Below are 26457 nucleotides of genomic sequence, written 5' to 3'. Positions count from 1 at the left end.
ATAGATGTTGTGCTGCGACGGCTTTCTTTAAATCCCACCAAAGATTTTCTATGTGGAGACTGAGAACAAAACTCCAGAATATTCCAGGACTGATTCCTTAACTGAGGTTTGGTTGATTATTAATTATTTATGTATTTAGTACATTTAGTAAATATTTGTTTAAATATAGGAGGAACTAACAAGCTTTGTTAGTTTTACTACAGTTTTAAAAACACATGATGGAGGAATAATGATTCCCATCACCTAAACATAAGCTTTTCTCACTACACAAGAATTTTGCCTTTACCAAACATACAACTTAATGTGTTTCTAAATATTAAATGCAAGTAAGCTAAAAACTAATAGCCACAATTGAGAGTCATTGCTAGCTAAAATCTCTGTCCCAGTCTGACCGCACCCATCGAGACACAAACATATCATGTTATATGCTGTGGTGATCATTTGCATTTATTATGAAAACCCTAAACACTCCTGTGCTCATCCACATCTGTTTGGAAAATAAGTGCGACATCACAAATGCCTCACAAAGTCATGAAAATGCTTTATTTCATTATTTCTGACTAAAACGCCAGATTCAGTGACCATCCGCAGGGGAGCAGAGAAAATACTGATAAGCATAAAATAATACGTCTAATATTAAATATACGAATATGTTGAAAAATATAATACATCTTATTATTACATATACAAAGAACACAGCCAAGTTCTCTCTCTCTCTCTCTCTCACACACACACACACACAACGATGAAACAAACAGATGCAACATACACCGACCAGGCAAAACATTATGACCACTGACAGGTGAAGTAATTAACACTGATTATCTCTTCATCACGGCACCTGTTAGTGGGGGGGGGGGGGGGGGGGTATGTTAGGCAGCAGGTGAACATTTTATCCTCAAAGTTGATGTTAGAAGCAGGAAAATTGTGATGGCTAGACGACTGGGTCAGAGCATCTCCAAAACTGCAGCTCTTGTGGGGTGTTTCCAGTCTGCAGTGGTCAGTATCTATCAAAAGTGGTCCAAGGAAGGAACAGTGGTAAACCGGCGACAGGGTCATGGGCGGCCAAAGCTCATTGATGCACATGGGGAGCGAAGGCTGGCAGTGTGATGCTTTGGGCGATGTTCTGCTGGGAAACCTTGGGTCCTGCCATCCATGTGGATGTTACTTTGACACGTAGCACCTACCTAAGCATTCTTGCAGACCATGTTCACCCTTTCATGGAAACGGTTCCCTGATGGCTGTGGCCTCTTTCAGCAGGATAATGCTTCCTGACACAAAGCTAAAATGCTTCAGGAACGGTTTGAGGAGCACAACAACCAGTTTGAGGCGTTGACTTGGCCTCTGAATTCCCCAGATCTCAATCCAATCGAGCATCTGTGGGATGGGTTGGACAAACAAGTCCGATCCATGGAGGCCCCACCTCACAACTTACAGGAGTTAAAGGATCTGCTGCTCACATCTTGGTGCCAGATACCACAGCACACCTTCAGGGGTCTAGTGGAGTCCATGTCTTGACGGGTCAGGGCTGTTTTGGCAGCAAAAGAGGGACCAACACAATGTTAGGAAGGTGTTCATAATGTTATTCCTGATCGGTGTAACTGAACAGCATATTTATTTGAAAATGACATTAAATTAATTGAATAAATAAGACAGTATGTTTTTTATGTCCTTATGCATCACTTGTAGTGCCTTCCTCAGATTTATATAAAGAATTAGCACCAAGTGTGGTTTGTTAGAGGTCCTTTGTCCTGCTACATTTTCTGATAATATGATCTACAGCAAGTTATCACTTAAAGTTATTGATGCACGTGTATTATTCCCCAACGATGAAGTGCTATGAAAAGCATTTGCCCCTCCTGATTTCTGTTTTTTTTGTTCAGATTTTCGTTACACTACATGGGTTCAGATCTTTTTACCAAATCTAAAACAAGAACATGAGGAAAACGCTGTTTATGTCAGTATTTTGGTCTAAACTTAATTACTGCAGCAATAACTGCAACAAATCGCTGGTAATCAGTGTTTCACGTCACAGTGGAAAATGTTTGGCTTATCTTCTGTATACAATTCTTCTTCTTCCTCGGCCTTTGTCCCGTTCGGTTACGGGGTCGGCTCTCGGCGGATCATGATCCATATTGATTTGGCACAGTTTTTACGCCGGATGCCCTTCCTGACACAACCCTCCCTATTTTATCCGGGCTTGGGACCGGCACTACAATGCACTGGTTTGTGCATCTAGTGGCTAGGTACCTATAGGACAATTCAGTGTTTTCAATTAGCATGTTTTTGGACTGTGGGAGGAAATCGGAGCACCCGGAGGAAACCCACGCGGACACAGGGAGGACATGCAAACTCCACACAGAAAGGACCCGGACCGCCCCACCTGGGGATCGAACCCAGGACCTTCTTACTGTGAGGCGACAGTGCTACCCACTAAGCCACCGTGCCGCCCCATCTTCTGTATACAATTAAAGCCAACTAAGCCAAGACTAAGCCACTCTAAAACCACTATCACACTTCCTCCACCATGTTGCACAGTATCTAAAAAGGTCCACCAGCTTTATATCAGATGCAGTGGGACCCATGTCTTTCAAAACACTTCAGTTTTGACTTATCAGTACACAAAACAGTGGTCCAAAGTACTTGGCTTGGCATTGAGAGTTTTTTTGGCAAACATAAGTCAAGTCTTTTGTTTAGTAGTGTCTCACATGAAAACCATTTTGCCCAGTCTCCTTCCAATGGTAAAATCATGAACACTGAGCTCATCTGAGGAAAACGAGACATACAGTTTCTTAGATGTTCATCTGGGTTCTTTACCAACTTGAGGAATCTTGGTAGACTGGCCAGGATTAATCCCTGTTCCAAAATGTCTTTATTTGGGAATAATGGCTCTTATTGTGGTTTATAAAAGTTGTAGAACCTTAAACTTGTCATCTTCTATAACCCTTTTGTGGAAGGGTTAATTTAAGTGATATTTAGATTCACCAGTAATGAGCTGGTAGTAATCAAGACTCTGAGTGTCTTGTCTAAATGAACACAATTATCAACTAAAATTGGTCAGTTCATGAAGTAAATAAGGGGCAATAGCATTTTTACACAGGACCATCTAGTTTACTCATGATCTTTATGTACACACAGAAGAAAGCAGGAAGGGGGCAAATACTTTTTCACAGCACTGTAAATGTGTAACATCTACGACTTTTTCCATTTGAGATAAAAAGTCTGTATGGACCGTCTGCAGTGCAGCACAGCACTGATGTTCTATTTCCCCTCGTAATCGTTTCACAGTTCTAGGGTTAGAAGTGAATCCTGAAACATGAACCATACAGCCACGCCCTGAGGTCCTGAACGCCAAATAAACCAAATCAGAGCTTCATTTTCTCATCCAGCAGCTCTCTAGTGGTCAGTGTTTCTCTATTTGCGTTACATTCCGTGCAGGAGCACGAGGCTGCGCGGTGTCAGAAATAGTCCCTCCTCCGAGAGTCGTCGCTGATGAACGACGGGTTCCACTGCGCTGGGTAGATGCAGGAGTGTCGTGAGCCCGGCAGGCCTGAAAATGGGTAGAGCCCGTTCCTCTCCAGGTCAGCGTTCCGCAGAGCCGGCTTGAGAAAAAATAGTGATCGATGAGATTTGATATGCAAAAAAAGGATGTTTAAAATTCATGGTTTATAAATGCTCAGGTGTTAATACTCTTGGTCCAGACAGACGTGAGCACTTAACTCAGCTGATGCAGAACGTTAATTACAAGTATCACCTGAAGATGCTTTTATATCATTATATCACTCCACAACTTTGGAATTAAGGATGGAAGCCCTATAAAGCTCATTAACTACACATTAACATCCATACCTGTTCATTCTGGCCTATTTATTGCTATTTACATCTACATGTATGGCATTTAGAATCTTTTACTCTTACAATGACCAAACACCATGCAAGCAACTAAGGCAACTTTCTCAAGGACCCAACAAATCAGCAACCCTCTGATCACTAGTCCTGTACCTTCACCACTAAGCTACCACTGCCCATTGTTATTACAGGTACCAATTTTTTTATTTTACACCGACCAGGCATAACATTATCAAAAGTGCTCCAAGGAAGGAACAGTGGTAAACCAGCGGCAGGGTCTTGGGCGGACAAGGCTCATTGGTGCACGTGTGGTCCGATCCAACAGACGAGCTACTGTAGCTCAAATTGCTGAAGAAGTTCATGCTGGTTCTGATAGAAAGGTGTCAGAATACACAGAGCAGCACAGTTTGTTGCAGCAAAAGGGGGATCAACACAATATTAGGAAGGTGGTCATAATGTTATGCCTCACTGATGTGAAGATTGGTACATTATATACCAAATCATGAGCATTATTGAAAGTTAAACTCCACTTTTCTGCTTTGGCTTCCTATAAGATTTAAATATGTGTTTGTATAAGTTTTTATCTATTCAATCAACACTTTATTTGTACAGTCAGGTCCGGACAGCCATTACTGTTGTTCCAATTCATCCCAAACTTTAGTAGTAGTGAGGTCAGGGCTCTGTGCAGGTCACCAATGTTCCTTCACACCAAAGCCATCCTACCATGTCAGGTATGTCATCACAGAGACCAAAAACATACACCGATCAGGCATAACATTATGACCATTTCTAATATTGTGTTGGTCCCCCTTTTGCTGCCAAAACAGCCCTGACCCGTCAAGGCATGGAGTCTGACTCCTTTCTATCAGAACCAGCATGCAATGTGCATCAATGAGCTTTGGCCGCCCATGACCCTGTCACCGGTTTACCACTGTTCCTTCCTTGGACCACTTTTGATAGATACTGACCACTGCAGACCGGGAACACCCCACAAGAGCTGCAGTTTTGGAGATGCTCTGACCCAGTCGTCTAGCCATCACAATCTGGCCCTCGTCAAACTCGCCCAGATCCTCACGCTCGCCCATTTTTCCTGCTTCTAACATCAACTTTGAGGATAAAATGTTCACTTGCTGCCTAATATATCCCACCTACTAACAGGTGCTATGATGAAGAGATAATCAGTGTTATTCACTTCACCTGTCAGTGCTCATAATGTTATGCCTTGTTGGTGTATTTACTTTATTGAATTAATTTCTATATTTTGATCTATGTTAATGAAACACCTGAACTTAATGGAAGGGGTGTTCACAAACTTTTGTCTATTTATTGTAAACCCTAATTTTTTATATTTTAATATTTTTTATTTAAAGTTCTTTGAGAGTTTGTTTTAAATATATAATAATATCACATTTGTATGGCTTCTTCCAAACTTCAGGGGTCGCTCCTCCTGGAGAAACCTCAGATGCACATCTGGGTGTCCACATACTTTTAACCATCTAGCGGATCTGTATGTTAATATTTAAAATATAAACTCTTAATACTCACAGAGTAATAGATATCCGTCATCTGCAGGAGATTTTTCGTGCTGCCGTTTTCCTGCATCTCGATGGTCTCTCTGCCCCACTCCATAGACACCCGGCTGCCCTTGGGGAACTCTGGGTACGGAGACATCTGAAGCTCTCCGCTTTTAAAGATGATCTTGTTGATGTCATTTTTGTCCTTCCTGTGACAGAAAGCAGTTTGTAAAATTTATATACAATTAATTATTAGTAAAATATCACATTACAGACAAAACAGGTTTGTAGCATAAAACTGTGATGTAATCTAGTTGATGGGAATGAGGTACTTGGTACTTAGTATTTTTAGTGCTTCAATAAATGCTTAAATACTAATTATTACATATTTCTACAGAAAATCCACTGATCATATCAAGATAGTTTGTCATTTATCAGTGGACACATGTACAGAAGAATTATAAGTACATTACTCTGGCTCGATAGTTATATATTAAGATAATGTACACAAAGTGAATATATAAAATATTATAATATACTCACTAACTCCCTTTCTTAACCGCTTATCAAATCAGGGTAGCAGGGGGTGCTGGAGCCTATCCCAGCTTTTCAATGGGCGCAAGGCACACAGTAACACCCTGGACGGGGCGCCGGTCCATTGCAGGGCAGACACACATTACATTTACATTTTACATTTTCGGCATTTAGCAGACGCTTTTATCCAAAGCGACTTACAGTACTGTGACAGTATATTGTCTAAGCAATTGAGGGTTAAGGGCCTTGCTCACGGGCCCAACAGTGGCAACCTGACAGTGGTGTGGCTTGAACCAGCGACCTTTTGATTACTAGCTACAACTGTCCCCACACACACACATTTCAGTGTCACCAATTAACCTTTGGACTGTGGGAGGAAACCGGAGCTCCCGGTGGAAACCCACACAGACGCAGGGAGAACATGCAAAAATCTGCACAGAAAGGACCCGAACCGCCCCGCCTGGGGATCGAACCCAGGACCTTCTTACTGTGAGGTGACAGTGCTACCCACCGAGCCACGGTGCCGCCCATATTATAATGCAGTATAATTATATAAAAAAATTTGTCTTTTTAAAATGTACGTGTCTATTAATGTACATACATATAATTTGCAGATTTGCATGGGTACCTGCAGCAGGTGATGATAAGAGCTACGATGACGATAAGCAGCAACCCTCCAGCAGCAGGAGACACAACCTTCGCTACCAGTCCATAAACTACAACCAAGAGAATAGCAGGTAAAACAACACTTTTAAACACGGCGGTTATACGTATTATTTCTAGTGTTTTAATCTTATTTTCATATGTATTAAAGTGGATATGATTGTTTTGGAGATGCTCTGACCCAGTCGTCTAGCCATCACAATTTGGCCCTCTTCAAACGCTTCTAACATCAACTTTGAGGACAAAATGTTCACCTGCTGCCTAATATATCCCCCCCACTAACAGGTGCCGTGATGAAGAGATAATCAGTGTTATTCTCTTCACCTGTCAGTGGTCATAATGTTATGCCTTCAAACTCTAAAAAACATAAAATGGCACTTACAGTTATTGCAGTTGAATCCTCCAAACCCAAATGCACATCTAACAGAGAAATATTACAGTTTTGTAAATCTTCTATTAAAAAAATACAGCGATTAAAGGAATTACTAACATCAATACACAAAAGCAACCAGTACTTACTTTCCACAAGTCCCATTAACAAGCTCAAAGCCATCACCACAATCTAAAATAACACAATGTCAACAAAAAAAGACTTAAAATTGACATTAATCTTTTAAATAACTGAATAAATAGAAACATGTCTACAGCAAACAAGTCTATAGTTTGTACCTCTGCATGTGGTGTCCTCTGGGTTCTTTTTAAAGTAGCCTTTATGGCACCGGCAGTACACAGTCCCGTGTGTATCATCACACACTGAATACTGGGTATCACATCTATTGTTCTGTGCCAGGCACAAACTCTCCACTAGGAGATAAAATTAAATACACAAAATAAATTAGATAGAGGTGCAGAAAGATAAAGAGCACAGGAAACTCAAAGTCAGCACTTGAGAATCAACCCACTAGATGTTAGAAAAGGAAAATAGAAAATGTACATAAGCAGTGGAGACTGAGTAGAGGGTTGATTAAATAGTTTAGTAAGAAATAATAATAATAAGTACTCTGATAAGTGAACTGGTGTCGGTGGGTGCAGTGGGACGTGTTGCAGTTCCTGAGAGACATCTGAATGCTGTCACAGATCTCTGTGCTGGCCACGTCAGCCGACATGGAGAACATGTTCACAGCCGAGATGAGCAGTCCATCCACATCTCTGCAGACAAAAATAAAAGTCAAGTCCACTTTTGTCCAGCCAATAAAACTAGGGATGAAACTGTGTTGAAATTTAGGTAGATTACATAAAATCTACTAAAACTAATCAAAGCAGCAGTAAAAATACCAAAGAATCAGTTCTGGCCCACTGAATACCGCTGGTGTACACTGTGACAAAAATAAAAATTATATTGTATTAACATTGCACAGTTGCCAGCAGTACTGTTACATTAAACAGAATAGTTCAGTTTTTATAATGGACAGCACACCATATTTAATCGTTCATCTTTAGAGCTTAATCAGCCAAGTGCCCATCATCCAATAAGCCGTTTAGAAAGACCTGTTCCATAAGTTTAAGGGTAAGTGTAAAGAAATTTGAATAAGAAAGTTTAAAATCCAAAAACAATGCATTATAATTCATTAGCAAAACCTCCAAACACAGTGTCCTTTTTATTAAAATGTAATCATTTAAATTCAAAAGTAAGCTTTATTTTTAGTGGAAAATAATGTATTAAAACTAGTTAAATTGCTCAGATTAAGATTCAGCTTATGTAACAGGTCTGCAGTAACAGTGCAAGCAGGTTACTCAGCACATCGTTACACTACATCGTTTCCCTCTGCTGGTCAAAATATATTCAATAGTACAGCATCCAGAATGGTCAGCATACAGATTTAACTAAGTTAGATACGAGCGTCTGTACAATTGTATTATTATTATTTTAATAATTATTATTATTATATGATCACTGGGCGCAATGTAGTAAGACTGTAATGTACACAGACTGAACAGCAATTGTAGGGCCTCATAAACCCCCCTTCACCTTTCTCATTCTGAGACATAGCCAATCATATCTATATGTAGATGCCGGACCAGCCAGTAGCATCACTGGGGATTTGAACCCTGGTCCCGTCCCAGCGGTAGTGGGATTTTAGTGTTATTATTATTATTTTTCAGCAAAGCATTTTTTACATCCTATTGCTCAATGTGACATTATAATCATCTAGATTTTTTATATATAAATTTAAAACTTTTTAAATATAACTTCTAATCACTGCTGTTTTGAGTTCATTGTTTTAGAACTTTCTTTTAACTGCACTAAAACAAATTACCAAATTAACAAATCCATTATCCATAATTTAATTACACTTAATTTTTTTCTATCCTGAACACAATTTACTCACTCACTCACTTTTTTTTTCGGCTTATCCAATTAGGATATCCAGTCCATCACAGTGCAGACACACACACACACCCATTCACCTATAGGACAATTCAGTGTCTCCAATTAACCTGACTGCATGTTTTTGGACTGTGCAGACATGGGAAGAACATGCAAACTCCACACAGAAAGGATTCCGACCACCCAGTCTGGGGATCTAACCCAGGACCTTCTTGCTGTGAGGTGACAGTGCTACCCACCAATCCACCGTGCTGCCCCTGAACACAATTTATTACATTAAATAATATAAAATTTAAAAAGCAAATATGTATTGTGTAAAAAAAAACACTCACCGTAGAGTAGATCGTCTGTAACCACGCAGGTTTGAAAGTGAAGCATTCAGCTAAAGAACAGAAAAGAAAATTAGCAAAAATTAGTCTAAATTCTCGATTGATTATAGACCTTCTCTACATTCTACAAGTTAAACTGGCATTAAAGCATGGTGCTGTACTGGCATTACAAACTTTACAAGATATAGTTTAGTTTAACTCATGGATTTCAGTCCATTTACTCTTCAGTATAACAGATGAGTGATGAGCATCTAGACTTAAGCAAATTACCAACTCTAAGCTAGTAGGTTTAACAGTTATTTTCTCAGTATTTACCAAATGAATGATCTCTTTATGGAGCTCATGGAGGCCGTTGTTCCTCAGATGCAGAGAGCTGTTTATCCTGAACGACCCCAAGAAGATCTTAACTGTGGAGCAGAATCACAGAAATATTTATGCTAGGAAATAATTAACCAACCACTTTACTTCTCATCTAATATACTTTGCATTTATATAATGATTGTTATACTTCAGTGTATATTTTTGTTTAATTTTGTTTGTAACTATAAATAAAAAGTAAGCATGTACAAGCATGAACAATAGTTTATAGACAAAAAAGTAAAGTACTAATTAATTAACTAACAAATTAACAACATTAGCATTTTGTTGTACAGCTGTTGGTAATAACAGATTTGAATGTCTATGTCAGGAAATATTTTAGTTTTTTTGCAGAATTTTGGATGAATTTTGACCCTTATTTTATATATTATCATATTCAAGTTCCCACATAATGGACAAATTTCACAATAATTACATTTACATTTTCAGCATTTAGCAGACGCCTTTATCCAAAGCAACTTACATTACAGTTACAGTATACAGAGCAATTGAGGATTAAGGGCCTTGCTCAAGGGCCCAACAGCAGCAACCTGGTAGTGGTGGGGCTTGAACCTTCTGATTACTAGTCCAGTACCGTAACCACTAGGCTACAACTTGCCCAATAATTCGGGTGTAAAGATCATCAAGGCCTTATGTTTTTTTTAGAAACCAGTCTTGAGTTATTCTGGCACTTACCTTGTGTACATCTGCGGCCATCCTGCAGGTCATAACCCAGTGGGCACTCGCAGCTAAACGAGCCCCTGGTGTTCACACACAGTGAGTCTGGAGGACACGGGCTGTTCACACACTCATCAACATCTGCAGAACGAAACAGACACACCGGAACTCATAAACATTTACTTTTTATCTGTATTAGTTATAAAATGATTCAAGTTTCATTTTAAGAGCCTCTTGATTGATAAACTATGGTGTACAGGAGCACTGTGTCTGACGTTCTTACCTTCAGTGCAGGTATTTCCTGTCCAGGCTGACAAACACTCGCACCTGCTGCCATCTGAAGTCGCCACACACGTGCCTCCGTTTGCACAGGTCTTCAGCTCACACCTGTGCACTGGAATAAGAACAATACACTGTATAAAACTCCCTAATTATGCTTATCACCACTGTATCACAACGTTATTAAAACACTGTATGGACCATTCCGCCCAATCTGTGCCATTTCCGTCCCCAGGACATTATATGTATAAATGTAGAAGAAAATTAACTTTAAAATGCATTTTTAATTAAGCAAAGTGTCCTGCACATGGATCTAATTGCAAATTTAGGACATATAATTTAAAACGGTAATAACAATTCTCTGTAACACTGAAAAATAGTATTTTTTAATTTCCCCACTCTCTAACACGACACTTTGCAATGAAATATAATGTACAAACCTGTCAGAAATCCTTTTATCCTGCATTGTGTGGTGACTCCAGATCCTGTCTATGTTTTAAATGTATAATAATATGGTTAAAGCACATGTTTTAGTCACGTCCCCAGATTTTTACTCAGTCCTTCTACAGGTCACATTTTGAACAGAAATGTACATTATCTGTATCTACTAAAGGTCACGGGAAGAGCATTAGTAGGTTCTCCCTTTTTTCCCCTGTATGTTTGATAATATTGTAACTGAGAAGATTCATTCTTAATGTACATTCCTGTTACCTACATTTAGGGCTGGACGATATGGCTAAAATTTATATCACGATATAACTCCTAATTTCGGTCGATACGATATAATTCCGATATCGAGATGAATAATACAAATGTCAGAAAAACTGCCAAGAACACCAAAATTCGATGGTGGTACCTGCAAACCTCTTTTCTGGTTTCTGGCAAGAAATACAAGCTGAATACACGACTGAATTAGTCCTTCCTCTCTTATCAGCTATTTCATCTGCTTCTTTTTCAACTGTGGACAGTGGCGGAGCCAGACAATTTTCATAGGGGTGGCCAGACTGAGACCATTGCTCACACAGGGGCGGCACAGAAACTGTCTGATACCTTTTTTTTTAAGTGGCAAGTTGCTGTGGATCTAGTAGTGTTTTGGTCACTCACTCATTTACCTATACAGGCAGTGAGTGTCATGTAGAATTACATCAAGCCCAGCATAATAAGCTTTTTATTTTTTTTCTTTCATTTTCCCTGACAAGTAAAAAACTAAAATATAGCCTATAACCTTAACATTACGAGGAAGAATTTCAAAGATATTCCTTTGCAATACTTTATCATTTGACTGCAAACTTGTGTGTACTGGTGAGACTCATCTGAACCCCAGAACATGCTAGCGTGAATGCATGGAAAACAAATTTTAATTTTCTTTCAACAATATAATACAGACTGACCAACACTATTAAGCCAAATCAGCATTGAAAATTGACTTTACTTTTAATAGCCTTCCACAATGCTGGAGCTTCTTAAAACTGAATATTTTCTTTTAAATGGAAGTGAAAAGACTAACTTTTTGCACTGGTTGCACTGGTGTGCCTAACTTTTTTTCTTAGGTGCACCAGCACAAAAGTTAGGTGCACCCAAATTTTCAACCGCATCGCATTTAACACCTGTTTTACAGGTTCACTTTTTTTAATACTGACTTTGATTGATATTGATTAACTAACAATCTGGTCAACATAAAGTTCTTTATTTGAAGCACAATTCTACACGAAAGGTAACTTACTGAAAAAGTGTTGGTGTTTAAAGTGCTTCACTGAGCTGAAATTTAAACTCAAGATAAATTAAATAAAAAGAAAATCTAAATTAAAAGTGCAAGTGTTTTAAGGGCTTCAAACTGAACATCTCATTTAATGATAAGAATATTACATATGGTTAATGCAGTAACGAGACGCATATTATTGACATAGGCTACATGACATGACATTATTACATTTTGAGTCAGTTTGTCGCTGATATTTTTAAAGTGCCTTAAAAAAAACATGAACTGTGTGATATGAGGTGGTAAAAGTGACCCGGACAGAACGAACAATGTTTAACGTGAAATATAACCAGCACACGTGAAGTAAATCCAGCTAAACTCAGATACATGTGGAGCTGTTAGACTGGATTTGATGGTTATTTTACACAGATGTTTGTTTGTATCATGGAACTTTAATGATGTTTTTATCTCTCGAGTCGAGCGCTGAGCAAATCGCTTATTTACGTCGAGAGTCGCGGTGAAAGCGAAGCGCAAAACTCTTTTCACGTCAATAAACTAAAGAAAACAACAACTGAGACAAACACGTCACGTCTTCTTATCACTGATATTTGATTGATGTTTGTATATAAAAACGAACATCTGTAACAGCAGCACAGATGCTCACACATAATCTACACACTCCACCAGGATATTTCGCTGTGTAACGCCCGATATATAGATATGATTAGATTATGGGCCTAATGTGTGTCTGTTGGTGCACCGGAGACTTTCAGAGTCACAGAGACTTTTTTTCCCCTCGAACGGCTGGTCGCAGATTGACTGTGGATGCTCGTTCACTCACAGCTGTTGAACTCATTTAGCCGCTAATATCCACCGTGTTGTAGGGAGTGTAATCAGAGCAGTAACTGTGGTGTACGTCATCATGCACTTACATTAGCATATCGATCGAATTTGTTTAAAAATCATATCACAGTTATTGAAACATTTTCTATCGCGATATATATCGATATCGAATTATTGTCCAGCACTACCTACATTTATTCTTAGTTTTTATTTGTTTATTTTAAAAATAACATTTTTAAAGACTAGACTGTTCTCAGTGTTCTCGTGCTTTTAGCATGTTCTCCATGCTGCTATATTTCATGTATTTACTAATTCTATGTTAAAAACTCGGTCCTGTTACTTTTTTCAGTCCTATTACTAATATACAGCTCATCTTCCACTTAGAAACCCGGTAAAAATTAAACAAATGTCCCTGAGATTGACCAAAGTGTGTGTGTTACTAGATTCAGTGTTCAGCAAAGATAAAAAATTAAGTTCAATTTCATCGAGTTACCACACGCAAATGACACCCATTAGGTGGAATAGCCCCTATATACAGTATGTACAGTCCACTCTACAACTACTGGCACCCCTGATAACAATAAGTAAACAGGGTTATAAGAAAGCTTTAATGACGAAGCCTAATCAGTTATTAAAATATTAGTCTGAAGGGATAATAAAGTGCTTTAATGGCTCTGGGATTTTAAATAAATAAAGTGATTATGTAAAAACTGCATTTTGTGGTCATTATCTTGTTGTCTTGTGGTACTTAATGTAATAAATATGTTAAAATACAGAAAATAAGTTTTAAAGCAACTATACAATAGGTGATGAATATAAAATAAAGACAGGATTAAAAAACACGACTGTATTTCTTAGAACCCACCAGGTGCTTGTGTTGACTTAGCGGGTATCTTTTCGGTCGTGGCCTCCGTCTCTGTGTGCTTTTCTGTGGTCACTACCGCAGTACTCATGGTGGGGGCGCTCTTAGTAAAAGAGGCAGTGGTGTGTCTGCTGTGTGTCGTGTTGCTGCTTGGTGAAGCGGTGCTGGTTTCCAAGTGCAGCGTGCTCACATCTGTGGGAACTGCCCCGGACTGGGATGAACTGGTAAACATTGAGGGTGGGGTTGTTCTCAGGGAAGGGTGGTACTGTTTTGTTGTGGTTTTGGTGATAATTTGAGTGGTCTCTGCGGCTGTGGAAGGTTCGTGTGATGTCTGAGTCTCGGCGGTGGCGGTGGTGGTGGTGGTGGGTTGGGGCTGACGTGTAGTAAGTAGGGCCGCAGCGCTGGTGCTGGAGCTGGCTAGCGTTGTGGTAGCGGCAGGGGTGGTTGTGTACTTCTCTGTAAGTGGTGGCTTCTGGGTCACTGGTCCTGGAGTTGTGCTCGAAACCTGGGTGGGCTCTACAGGACGAGAAGTTTGGGGGATAAAGGGCTTCAGGGTGGACAGGAACTGGGTTGAGGACTCGTCCACCCTGGTGGTGTCTGTCCAAACAGTTGGAGGTGCAGTAGTCGTGGCTGAAACAGTAGTTTCTTCTACAGACGTCTGAGGTCTATCGGTTTGTTTATTTACAAAGGTACTGGTAGATTCCGTAGAAGCTCTGGTTGGTTCACTTTCTTGGTGGGCTCGGTCGGTACTACTGTTCTGTGTGAGCTCAAACGGAGGGACGGAGAATGTAGATGCACTGTCTGTATAGGATGTATCAGTGGTGGAAGAATTAACCGTGGTCTCCGTCTCACCCTTGTCTAAGACAGACGGGGTAGAGTTTGACTCGTTCGTCTCAGACATCAAGTCAAAGCTTTGTCCCGTGACGTTGGGCAGTCCTGTCTGTAACTGGGTGACCTGAGAGACGCTGGGCACCTCAGACTCTTCCTCTAGAGTGGTATTTGTAGGAAGATCCTCAGTGGAGACCCCTACCCTCCTCAACCGCTCGGTGAAAGCGTCCGGAGACGTCCCAGAAGTCCCGGAGTTCTCTGTGTACTGAGACCTGCTGTTGGATGTAATGGACAGCAGGGTGCGCTCCCCGGCCCGGTTATTAGAGGTGGACATGTAGGTGCTGCCGGCGTGTGAAACTGATTCTGTAGTATCCATGTCCGTAAAGTTCAGATTAGTCAGGTCAGTCACTGTGAGGTCTCGTGCAGTCCTGAGATCAGTCGCAGGCCGCTGCTCCGAGGAAGAGCCCAGGTAGGCGTCCGTTATATTGGCTACCGTAGACGGGTCATCCCACTCAGTAGCGGTGTTAGTTGTGAGTTTAGGGCTGGAGTTGAGCAACTCTGTGGATATTTCCAAACCGCTGTGCGAGGTCCAGCTCTCTGTGGCAGCATTGAAAAAGGTCTGGTCACTCTGATCAGTGGCTAAAAACAGAAAGAGAATGATGCAGGACATTAATGCTATGCAATGCTTTACATGTTTTAGATATCATACATTTTGTAAGGAAACCAATATGTATCTTATATATACAGTGTATCACAAAAGTGAGTACACCCCTCACATTTCTGCAGATATTTAAGTATATCTTTTCATGGGACAACACTGACAAAATGACACTTTGACACAATGAAAAGTAGTCTGTGTGCAGCTTATATAACAGTGTAAATTTATTCTTCCCTCAAAATAACTCCATATACAGCCATTAATGTCTAAACCACCGGCAACAAAAGAGACAACACCCCTAAATGTCCAAATTGAGCACTGCTTGTCATTTTCCATCCAAAATGTCATGTGATTTGTTAGTGTTACTAGGTCTCAGGTGTGCATAGGGAGCAGGTGTGTTCAATTTAGTAGTACAGCTCTCACACTCTCTCATACTGGTCACTGAAAGTTCCAACATGGCACCTCATGGCAAAGAACTCTCTGAGGATCTTAAAAGACGAATTGTTGCGCTACATGAAGATGGCCAAGGCTACAAGAAGATTGCCAACACCCTGAAACTGAGCTGCAGCACAGTGGCCAAGATCATCCAGCGTTTTAAAAGAGCAGGGTCCACTCAGAACAGACCTCGCGTTGGTCGTCCAAAGAAGCTGAGTGCACGTGCTCAGCGTCACATCCAACTGCTGTCTTTGAAAGATAGGCGCAGGAGTGCTGTCAGCATTGCTGCAGAGATTGAAAAGGTGGGGGGTCAGCCTGTCAGTGCTCAGACCATACGCCGCACACTACATCAAATTGGTCTGCATGGCTGTCACCCCAGAAGGAAGCCTCTTCTGAAGTATCTACACAAGAAAGCCCGCAAACAGTTTGCTGAAGACATGTCAACAAAGGACATGGATTACTGGAACCATGTCCTATGGTCTGATGAGACCAAGATTAATTTGTTTGGTTCAGATGGTCTCAAGCATGTGTGGCGGCAATCAGGTGAGGAGTACAAAGATAAGTGTGTCATGCCTACAGTCAAGCATGGTGGTGGGAATGCCATGGTCTGGGGCTGCATAAGTGCAGCAGGTGTTGGGGAGTTACATTTCATTGAGGGACACATGAACTCCAATATGTACTGTGAAATACTGAAGCAGAGCATGATCCCCTCCCTCCGGAAACTGGGTCGCAGGGCAGTGTTCCAGCATGATAATGACCCCAAACACACCTCTAAGACGACCACTGCTTTATTGAAGAGGCTGAGGGTAAAGGTGATGGACTGGCCAAGCATGTCTCCAGACCTAAACCCAATAGAACATCTTTGGGGCATCCTCAAGCGGAAGGTGAAGGAGCGCAAAGTCTCGAATATCCGCCACCTCCGTGATGTCGTCATGGAGGAGTGGAAAAGCATTCCAGTGGCAACCTGTGAAGCTCTGGTAAACTCCATGCCCAGGAGAGTTAAGGCAGTTCTGGGAAATAATGGTGGCCACACAAAATATTGACACTTCAGGAACTTTCACTAAGGGGTGTACTCACTTTTGTTGCCGGTGGTTTAGACATTAATGGCTGTATATTGAGTTATTTTGAGGGAAGAATAAATTTACACTGTTTTATAAGCTGCACACAGACTACTTTTCATTGTGTCAAAGTGTCATTTTGTCAGTGTTGTCCCATGAAAAGATATACTTAAATATCTGCAGAAATGTGAGGGGTGTACTCACTTTTGTGATACACTGTAACTACAGTATATAAGCACTTATACTGTATAGAAGCACTTTGTAGTTCTACAATTACTGACTGTAGTCCATCTGTTTCTCTACATGCTTTGATAGTGTGACCTCACACTTTCACCCTGTTCTTCAATGGTCAGGACCCCCACAGGACCACCACAGCGCAGGTATTATTTAGGTGGTGGATCATTCTCAGCACTGCAGTGACACTGACATGGTGGTGGTGTGTTAGTGTGTGTTGTGCTGGTATGAGTGGATCAGACACAGCAGCTGGAGTTTTTAAACACCTCACTGTCACTGCTGGACTGAGAATAGTCCACCAACCAAAAATATATCCAGCCAACAGCGCCCCCTGGGCAGCGTCCTGTGCCCACTGATGAAGGTCTAGAAGATGACCGACTCAAACAGCAGCAATAGATGAGCGATCGTCTCTGACTTCACATCTACAAGGTGGACCAACTAGGTAGCAGTAATAGAGTGGACAGTGAGTGGACACAGTGTTTAAAAACTCCAGCAACACTGCTGTGTCTGATCCACTCATACCAGCACAACACACACTAACACACCACCACCATGTCAGTGTCACTGCAGTGCTGAGAATGATCCACCACCTAAATAATACCTGCTCTGTGGGGGTCCTGTGGGGGTCCTGACCATTGAAGAACAGGGTGAAAGGGGGCTAACAAAGCATGCAGAGAAACAGATGGACTACAGTCAGTAATTGTAGAACGACAAAGTGCTTCTATATGGTAAGTGGAGCTGATAAAATGGACAGTGAGTGTAGAAACAAGGAGGTGGTTTTAATTTTGTACTTTTATCAGTTCCTTAAACCCTTGCAAATAATAAACCTAAAGCAAATTTAAAAGTCCATGTTTCACTACTATGACAATCACTACAGATGTTTTCAGAGGTAACAGAGGATGTAATGATTTTGGGTGGAGGACAATTGGCAGCCAAACCTGTCTAAGCTAACAAAAGTTTCGGCCCTAAAAATGGAGGTGACCTGACCCACTGGGACTAGTTGTTTCCTTCCTCACGCTGACCTAGCAAAGTCCATTCTACAATCCTGTCACTCTCTACATGAAGTTTATACAACAATGTAATCAGCATGCACAACTTCACCAGGAGGATATCAGATCTTTTACAGTTTCCAACCAGCATAAAACAGGAAGTTAATCAAATACTTGCCAACCGTCATGGAAAGCATCTAGAAGAAGAAAATACATTCCTGCAATTTACCGGCAGTCACAACGAGTTCGTCATCAATGTTTAATATAGAACAAAATCCATGTCATTAGGATTTAGATTAATTTGCTGATGTTTTGCAACATGTGCCAGTATAAAAGTAAAAAAACAATGCTTATAATTTCATAATAATTAGTAAGCACTGTTGGTCACTATAATGTTTAAAGGGTGTTTCTGTATTGGGCTGCAGTCGTCCCCCAGTTCTTACCAGTTTCCCTGACCCTGCCACTCAACTGGATTCCAGCTGTTGCAATTTAAATTAAATGGACAACATTTTAAAAAAGCAAACATCTGGGTCTATTAGGGCCCACAATTCACACAACATTGTCAGGACAGAAACCAAACCATGAAGTCCAGGTTACTGTCTCTTTATCTCTGTAATACAATTGTGGCAAGGCTTAGATTGGTGCAAGAATTAAAGAATATAAAAACAATATATAAGAGAAGCTTCCCCACAGCTTGATGCTGACACTGACATGTTTTACTGTAGGACTGATACAGGTCTTTTCTGCTCAAGCAGTTAGATCATGTTGCTGCATAGTGGGCTGTTGAACGGTAGCTTTCTTCCTGCTATTAAGTCCTGATTTCTGAAGTGCTGCAGAAATTTTGGTCTTATCTCTGCATAAGACGTTGGAGCTCTGTTAGAGTGACGGTTAGGTTCGTTCTTATCTTCCTGACCAGGACTGTTCCTGCCTGAAGGCCCAGTTTGAGCAAACAGGCAATTCTAGGAAGGTATAAGGTTGTCAAGCTTTATTCATTTTAAAATGATTAAGTCTTATATATTGTTTTATATATTGCACCAATCTAAGCCTTGCCACAATTGTATTACAGAGATAAAGAGACAGTAACCTGGACTTCATGGTTTGGTTTCTGTCCTGACAATGTTGTGTAAATTGTGGGCCCTAATAGACCCAGATGTTTGCTTTTTTTAAATTATGTCCATTTAATTTAAATTGCAACAGCTGGACTCCAGTCGAGTTCTAGACACATCTCAAGGAACAATAAAGCAATAATGAGGTGGTGTGCACCTCACCACAATATGGAGTGCCACATAATTGGGTCTGAATACTTTTGTGGAAAAGAAGTTTCAGTTTTAATTGAATTAATTTGAATGAAAAACTCTAAAAACTTGTTTTCAATGTTATTATGTGTAGACTGATGAATAAAAATCACAATTATATCCATTCAAAATCAAATTCACAACACAAAGTGCACAAATTCAAGGGGTCTAAATACTTCTGTATACAGGGTCAATAAGCACAGAGAAGTCACCAGCAATAGTCAAGTAATCACTAACAATGAAATGAGTTTAATTTCTTTATATCAGCAAATTAATATTCCTGGCTGCTGTTTATAATGTTTTTATAACTTTATACAACAACACTATCTATTTCCTTGACTGCTCCCGTAAGGGGTCGCCGGTGGATCGTGATCCACACTACAATGCACTGGTTTATGCATCCTAGCGGCTGGGACCTATAGGACAATTCAGTGTCTCCAATTAGCCTGGCTGCATGTTTTTGGACTGTGGGAGGAAACCGGAGCACCCGGAGGAAACCCACGCAGACACAGAGAGAACATGCAAACTCTGCACAGAAAGGACCCGGACCGCCCCACCTGGGGATCGAAACCGGGACCTTCTTGCTGTGATGTGACAGTGCTGCCCACTTAGCCACTGTGCCGCCCATACAACATTTAATTCATTTTTACAACTGTCCTTATTTCTTTGACCAAAAGACATAAACATTTTTGTCATGTAAGGAGATGCATCTCATGAAGTATCGCAAACAAAACTTGGAAACAACTACGCTTTAAAACGTCCATGTAATAGAAACAATTAAGCACAATAGTGAGCAATTCTTTTCATATTTCACTCCAAATGAACCTGGTGATAGTAAATAAAAGGGGCAGCAGGTCCACCATGTAAATTAGTATTTGATATATATCACAATATTAATCAACCCCAAAAGGAAGTAATGTGTGTACACTGCCAGTACAATATTGCCAGTAACTTATAATCCCAGGTGATAAATGAACATATCCTAAATATTTATGTACATTAGAAACCTCGTGGTCTTAAATGCTCTACATTGAAAGATGAAAATATTGAAGATACTGATACTGGATACTGGTCTGCTGGCCAGTGTTGGTGGTTAGAGTCAAAGTCCCAGGATTGGTTTTAAGATAAGATAAGATAACACTTTATTGATCCCGAAGGAAATTGCAGACATTGATATATTTAGGTGGGTTTCAACTATCTAGTGCTTTAGAAAGTTTGCTTGTCACTAATCTATGTTTAGAAGAAGTAAGAGGCCCGTCTGATTTACTCAACACTTTACACTTCAACACTTTAGTACAGACATTTAGGAGGCAGCGCTTAAATAGTTGGATGTTGGTCTGATGGATGGATGCTGACAGATTTTAAAATCTAGATTATAGTAGTGTTATTAATGCAAGTAATGTAAAATGTTCTTTCATAAAAAAGCAAGAAGGTCCTTGGTTTGATTCCCTGGTGCAGCGGTCCAGATCCTTTCTGTGTAGAGTTTGCATGTTCTCCTCATGTTCTGGTTACCTTCCACAGTCCAAAGACATGCAGTCAAATTAATTAAAGCTACAAAAATTGCCCTAAGTGTGTGTGTGTGCCCTGTGATGGACTGGTGACCTGTTTGGGGTGTTTTCTACCTTTCACCCAGTGAACTGTACCCACAGCGACCATAAATAGAATGAATGAATTAATGAATCTTTATCCCAAATAAAGCAACGTAATTATATTATACTGATAACTTTGCTAGATTTATTTGAGTAATTTAATTTTACATGGTTTGTTAAGCCTAAATATTTTTAAATAGCTTTTAACTTATTTATGCGACATACACCGATCAGCCATAACATTAAAACCACCTCCTTGTTTCTACACTCACTGTCCATTTTATCAGCTCCACTTACCATATAGAAGCACTTTGTAGTTCTACAATTACTGACTGTAGTCCATCTGTTTCTCTGCATGCTTTGTTACCCCCTTTCATGCTGTTCTTCAATGGTCAGGACCCCCACAGGACCACCACAGAGCAGGTATTATACACCAACCAGAAACATCCAGCCAACAGCTCCCCGTGGGCAGCGTCCTGTGCCCACTGATGAAGGTCTAGAAGATGACCGACTCAAACAGCAGCAATAGATGAGCGATCTTCTCTGACTCTACATCTACAAGGTGGACCAACTAGGTAGGAGTGTCAAATAGAGTGGACAGTGAGTGGACACGGTATGTAAAACTCCAGCAGCGCTGCTGTGTCTGATCCACTCATACACACACTAACACACCACCACCATGTCAGTGTGTGTCACTGCAGTGCTGAGAATGATCCACCACCCAAATGACCATTGAAGAACAGGGTGAAAGCAGGCTAAAAGGTATGTAAAGAAATAGATGGACTACAGTCAGTAATTGTAGAACTATAAAGTGCTTCTACATTGTAAGTGGAGCTGATAAAATGGACAGTAAGTGTAGAAACAATGTAAGTATTTTATCTAAGCAATTGAGGGTTAAGGGCCTTGCTCAAGGGCCCGACAGTGGCGACCTGGCAGTGGTGGGACTTGAACCAGCAACCTTTTCATTACTAGTTCAGTACTATTTTATAGTTTTTAGATATAAATAATGATTGCACTGTTTTAGCCCAGATTTATCCCCATAATCAAGCATGCTGCCCATTCTTACCAGTCCGAGTGACCCTGTCCGAAAAGCTCGGGTGGACATCCGAGACTCCTGGCGTGGACTCGTGTCCAAAGCTCGCCGTCCCCTCACTGACCCCCGCCGTGGAGAAAGTTCGCAGATCCGTGGGTTCTTGTGAATTCGCAGTCGATGCAGATGAATAATCTTCAAACACAGTTAAAGTTGCATCTGTCGATTTAAACAGAATCAGAACTAACACGAACATCGCAGCCCGACTGCGATCCGCCGCCCGTTCATCCATGTTCAGCTTATTAAACTACCGTCCAGATAGCGCCGACTGATCCGGGACAGCATCGGTAACCAGTCTCTCACAGGAGCGGCGTGTGGAGACTGTGGAGCCACGCTGAAAGCTCACATCCCACCGGGCTTCACTGTCAGAGACACAAAGAGGGAGAGAGGGGATTATTCAATAACCTCCACCTACCCCACACACACACAAGGGTCTGAAACTCCACCCCTCCCTACTTACTCACACACACACACACACACACACTGGTCTGAAACTCCACCCTCCCACTTAATCACACACACACACACACTCACACACACACACACACACATCTCTGCCTGAGTCTGAAACTCCACCCCCTCCCACTTAATCACACACACACACACACTCACACACACACACACACACATCTCTGCCTGAGTCTGAAACTCCACCCCCTCCCACTTAATCACACACACACACACACACACACACACACACACACACACATCTCTGCCTGAGTCTGAAACTCCACCCCCTCCCACTTAATCACACACACACACACACACACACACACACATCTCTGCCTGAGTCTGAAACTCCACCCCCTCCCACTTAATCACACACACACACACACACACACACACACACATCTCTGCCTGAGTCTGAAACTCCACCCCCTCCCACTTAATCACACACACACACACACACACACACACACACATCTCTGCCTGAGTTTGAAACTCCACCCCCTCCCACTTAATCACACACACACACTCTCACACACACACATCTCTGCCTGAGTCTGAAACTCCACCCCCTTCCACTTAATCACACACACACACACACACACTCACACACACACACATCTCTGCCTGAGTCTGAAACTCCACCCCCTCCCACTTAATCACACACACACACTCTCACACACACACATCTCTGCCTGAGTCTGAAACTCCACCCCCTTCCACTTAATCACACACACACACACACACACACACACACACTCTCACACACACACATCTCTGCCTGAGTCTGAAACTCCACCCCCTTCCACTTAATCACACACACACACACACACACACACACACACACTCACACACACACACATCTCTGCCTGAGTCTGAAACTCCACCCCTCCTACTTCATCATACACACACACACACACACACACATCTCTGCCTGAGTCTGAAACTCCGCCCCTCCTACTTCATCATACACACACACACACACACACACACACACATTTCTGCCTGAGTCTGAAACTCCACCCCCTCCCACTTAATCACACACACACACACACACACACACACACACACACACACGGGTCTAAAACCCCTCCCTCTTTACTTACACATTTCTGCCCGAGTCTGAAACTCTGCCCCTCCCCACTTAATCACACACACACACACACACACACACACACATCTCTGCCCTAGTCTAAAACTCCGCCCCTCCGACTTAATTACTCATACATCTCTGCCTGAGTCTGAAACTCCGCCCCCTCCTTGCTCACACACACAAATCTGCCCATTCGGTCTGAAACCCCGCCCCCTTTTAGATACATCTCTGCCCATTAAGTCTAAAACTCCGCCCCTCCTCACAGATATCTGTGCATGAGTCTGAAACCCCGCCCTCTCCTTCATCACACACACACATATCTGCCCATTAAGTCTGAACCTGCCCCCTCCTTGCTGGCACGTATTTCTGCCTGAGTCTGAAACCCCGCCCACTTAATCACACACATACAGTATCTGACCATTGAGTCTGAAACTCCGCCCCCTCCTCACTCACTCAAATACTATTTAATATGGTGTTTGCATGTGGCTATAGATGGTTTAATAGCGTGTTTGTATGGAGTATTAGATACAGTGTAATAAGGTGTATTTAAGGCATTAGATACAGTTTAATAGCGTGTTTGTATGGGGTATAAGATACAGTTTAACAGTGTTTATAAAGGGTATTATATACAGTTCAATAGGGTGTTTGTATGGGGTATAAGATACAGTTTAACAGTGTTTATAAAGGGTATTATATACAGTTCAATGGGGTGTTTGTATACGATATCAGACAGTGTAATAAGGTGCATTTGTGGCATATGGTACAGTTTAACAGTGTGTTTATTTGGGGTATTAGATACAAATAGGGTGTTTGTATGTGGTATTAGATCCAGTTTACTACAGTGTTTGTATGTGGTATTAAATTCAGTTTAATAGGGTGTTTGTATGTGGTATTAAATACAGTTTACTATGGTGTTTGTATGGGTATTAGATCCAGTTTACTATGGTGTTTGTATGTGGTATTAGATCCAGTTTACTATGGTGTTTGTATGTGGTATTAAATACAGTTTAATAAGGTGTTTGTATGGGGTATTAAATACAGTTTATTAAGGTGTTTGTATGGGTATTAACTACAGTTTAATATGGTGTTTGTATGGGGTATTAAATACAGTTTAATATTGTGTTTGTATGTGGTATTAAATACAGTTTAATATTGTGTTTGTATGTGGTATTAAATACAGTTTAATAGGGTGTTTGTATGGGGTATTAAATACAGTTTATTAAGGTGTTTGTATGGGGTATTAAATACAGTTTAATATGATGTTTGTATGGGGTATTAAATACAGTTTAATATTGTGTTTGTATGGGGAATTAGATACAGTTTACTACGGTGTTTGTATGTGGTATTAAATACAGTTTAATGGGGTGTTTGTATGTGGTATTAAATACAGTTTAATAGGGTGTTTGTATGTGGTATTAAATACAGTTTAATGGGGTGTTTGTATGTGGTATTAAATACAGTTTAATAGGGTGTTTGTATGTGGTATTAAATACAGTTTAATAGGGTGTTTGTATATGGTATTAAATACAGTTTAATATTGTGTTTGTATGTGGTATTAAATACAGTTTAATAGGGTGTGTGTATGTGGTATTAAATACAGTTTAATATGATGTTTGTATGTGGTATTAAATTCAGTTTAATAGGGTGTTTGTATGGGATATTAAATTCAGTTTAATAGGGTGTTTGTATGGGGTATTAAATACAGTTTAATATTGTGTTTGTATGGGGGATTAGATACAGTTTACTATGGTGTTTGTATGGGGTATTAGATCCAGTTTACTATGGTGTTTGTATGGGGTATTAAATACAGCTTAACAAGGTGTTTGTTTGTGGTATGAAATACAGTTTAATAGGGTGTTTGTATGGGGTATTAAATACAGTTTAATATTGTGTTTGTATGTGGTATTAAATACAGTTTAATATTGTGTTTGTATGTGGTATTAAATACAGTTTAATAGGGTGTTTGTATTTGGTATTAAATACAGTTGAATAAGGTGTTTGTATGAGGTATTAAATACAGTTTAACAAGGTGTTTGTATGGGGTATTAGATCCAGTTTACTATGGTGTTTGTATGGGGTATTAAATACAGTTTAACAAGGTGTTTGTATGTGGTATTAAATACAGTTTAATAGGGTGTTTGTATGGGGTATTAAATACAGTTTAATATTGTGTTTGTATGTGGTATTAAATACAGTTTAATATTGTGTTTGTATGTGGTATTAAATACAGTTTAATAGGGTGTTTGTATTTGGTATTAAATACAGTTGAATAAGGTGTTTGTATGAGGTATTAAATACAGTTTAACAAGGTGTTTGTATGGGGTATTAGATCCAGTTTACTATGGTGTTTGTATGTGGTATTAAATACAGTTTAACAAGGTGTTTGTATGTGGTATTAAATACAGTTTAATAGGGTGTTTGTATGGGGTATTAAATACAGTTTAATATTGTGTTTGTATGGGGGATTAGATACAGTTTACTATGGTGTTTGTATGGGGTATTAGATCCAGTTTACTATGGTGTTTGTATGGGGTATTAAATACAGCTTAACAAGGTGTTTGTTTGTGGTATTAAATACAGTTTAATAGGGTGTTTGTATGGGGTATTAAATACAGTTTAATATTGTGTTTGTATGTGGTATTAAATACAGTTTAATATTGTGTTTGTATGTGGTATTAAATACAGTTTAATAGGGTGTTTGTATTTGGTATTAAATACAGTTGAATAAGGTGTTTGTATGAGGTATTAAATACAGTTTAACAAGGTGTTTGTATGTGGTATTAAATACAGTTTAATAGGGTGTTT

General features: G+C 40.4%; 1 protein-coding gene across 1 annotated transcript; it reads right to left on the bottom strand.

Moving 5' to 3' along the window:
- Positions 1 to 529: 529 nt before the first annotated feature.
- On the bottom strand, positions 530 to 22406 carry heg1 (heart development protein with EGF-like domains 1). Its single transcript, XM_063006348.1, has 13 exons — positions 22089 to 22406; positions 13940 to 15403; positions 10537 to 10647; positions 10272 to 10394; positions 9534 to 9625; positions 9222 to 9271; positions 7561 to 7709; positions 7230 to 7364; positions 7080 to 7122; positions 6943 to 6980; positions 6526 to 6613; positions 5395 to 5572; positions 530 to 3602 (listed from the first exon to the last, which is right to left on the bottom strand). The coding sequence occupies exons 1-13, from the start codon at positions 22342 to 22344 to the stop codon at positions 3459 to 3461; spliced, it is 2871 nt and encodes a 956-aa protein (XP_062862418.1). The 5' UTR covers positions 22345 to 22406; the 3' UTR covers positions 530 to 3458.
- Between the last annotated feature and the right edge of the window lie 4051 nt (positions 22407 to 26457).

This window comes from Trichomycterus rosablanca, chromosome 12 (assembly GCF_030014385.1).
Source record: "Trichomycterus rosablanca isolate fTriRos1 chromosome 12, fTriRos1.hap1, whole genome shotgun sequence".
Lineage (NCBI taxonomy): Eukaryota > Metazoa > Chordata > Actinopteri > Siluriformes > Trichomycteridae > Trichomycterus > Trichomycterus rosablanca.
This window is presented reverse-complemented; position numbering and strand designations above follow the sequence as displayed.

What these genes read in the sequence shown, in the direction of transcription:
- heg1 (XM_063006348.1), bottom strand. Translation starts at nt 22,344, where the DNA reads ATGGATGAACGGGCGGCGGATCGCAGTCGGGCTGCGATGTTCGTGTTA. An exon ending in TACAGACGATCTACTCTACG is followed by an intron (nt 7,710 to 9,221) that starts GTGAGTGTTTTT and finishes TTTTGTCTGCAG; the next exon opens with AGATGTGGATGGACTGCTCA. An exon ending in CTTATCATCACCTGCTGCAG is followed by an intron (nt 5,573 to 6,525) that starts GTACCCATGCAA and finishes TTTCTGTCACAG; the next exon opens with GAAGGACAAAAATGACATCA.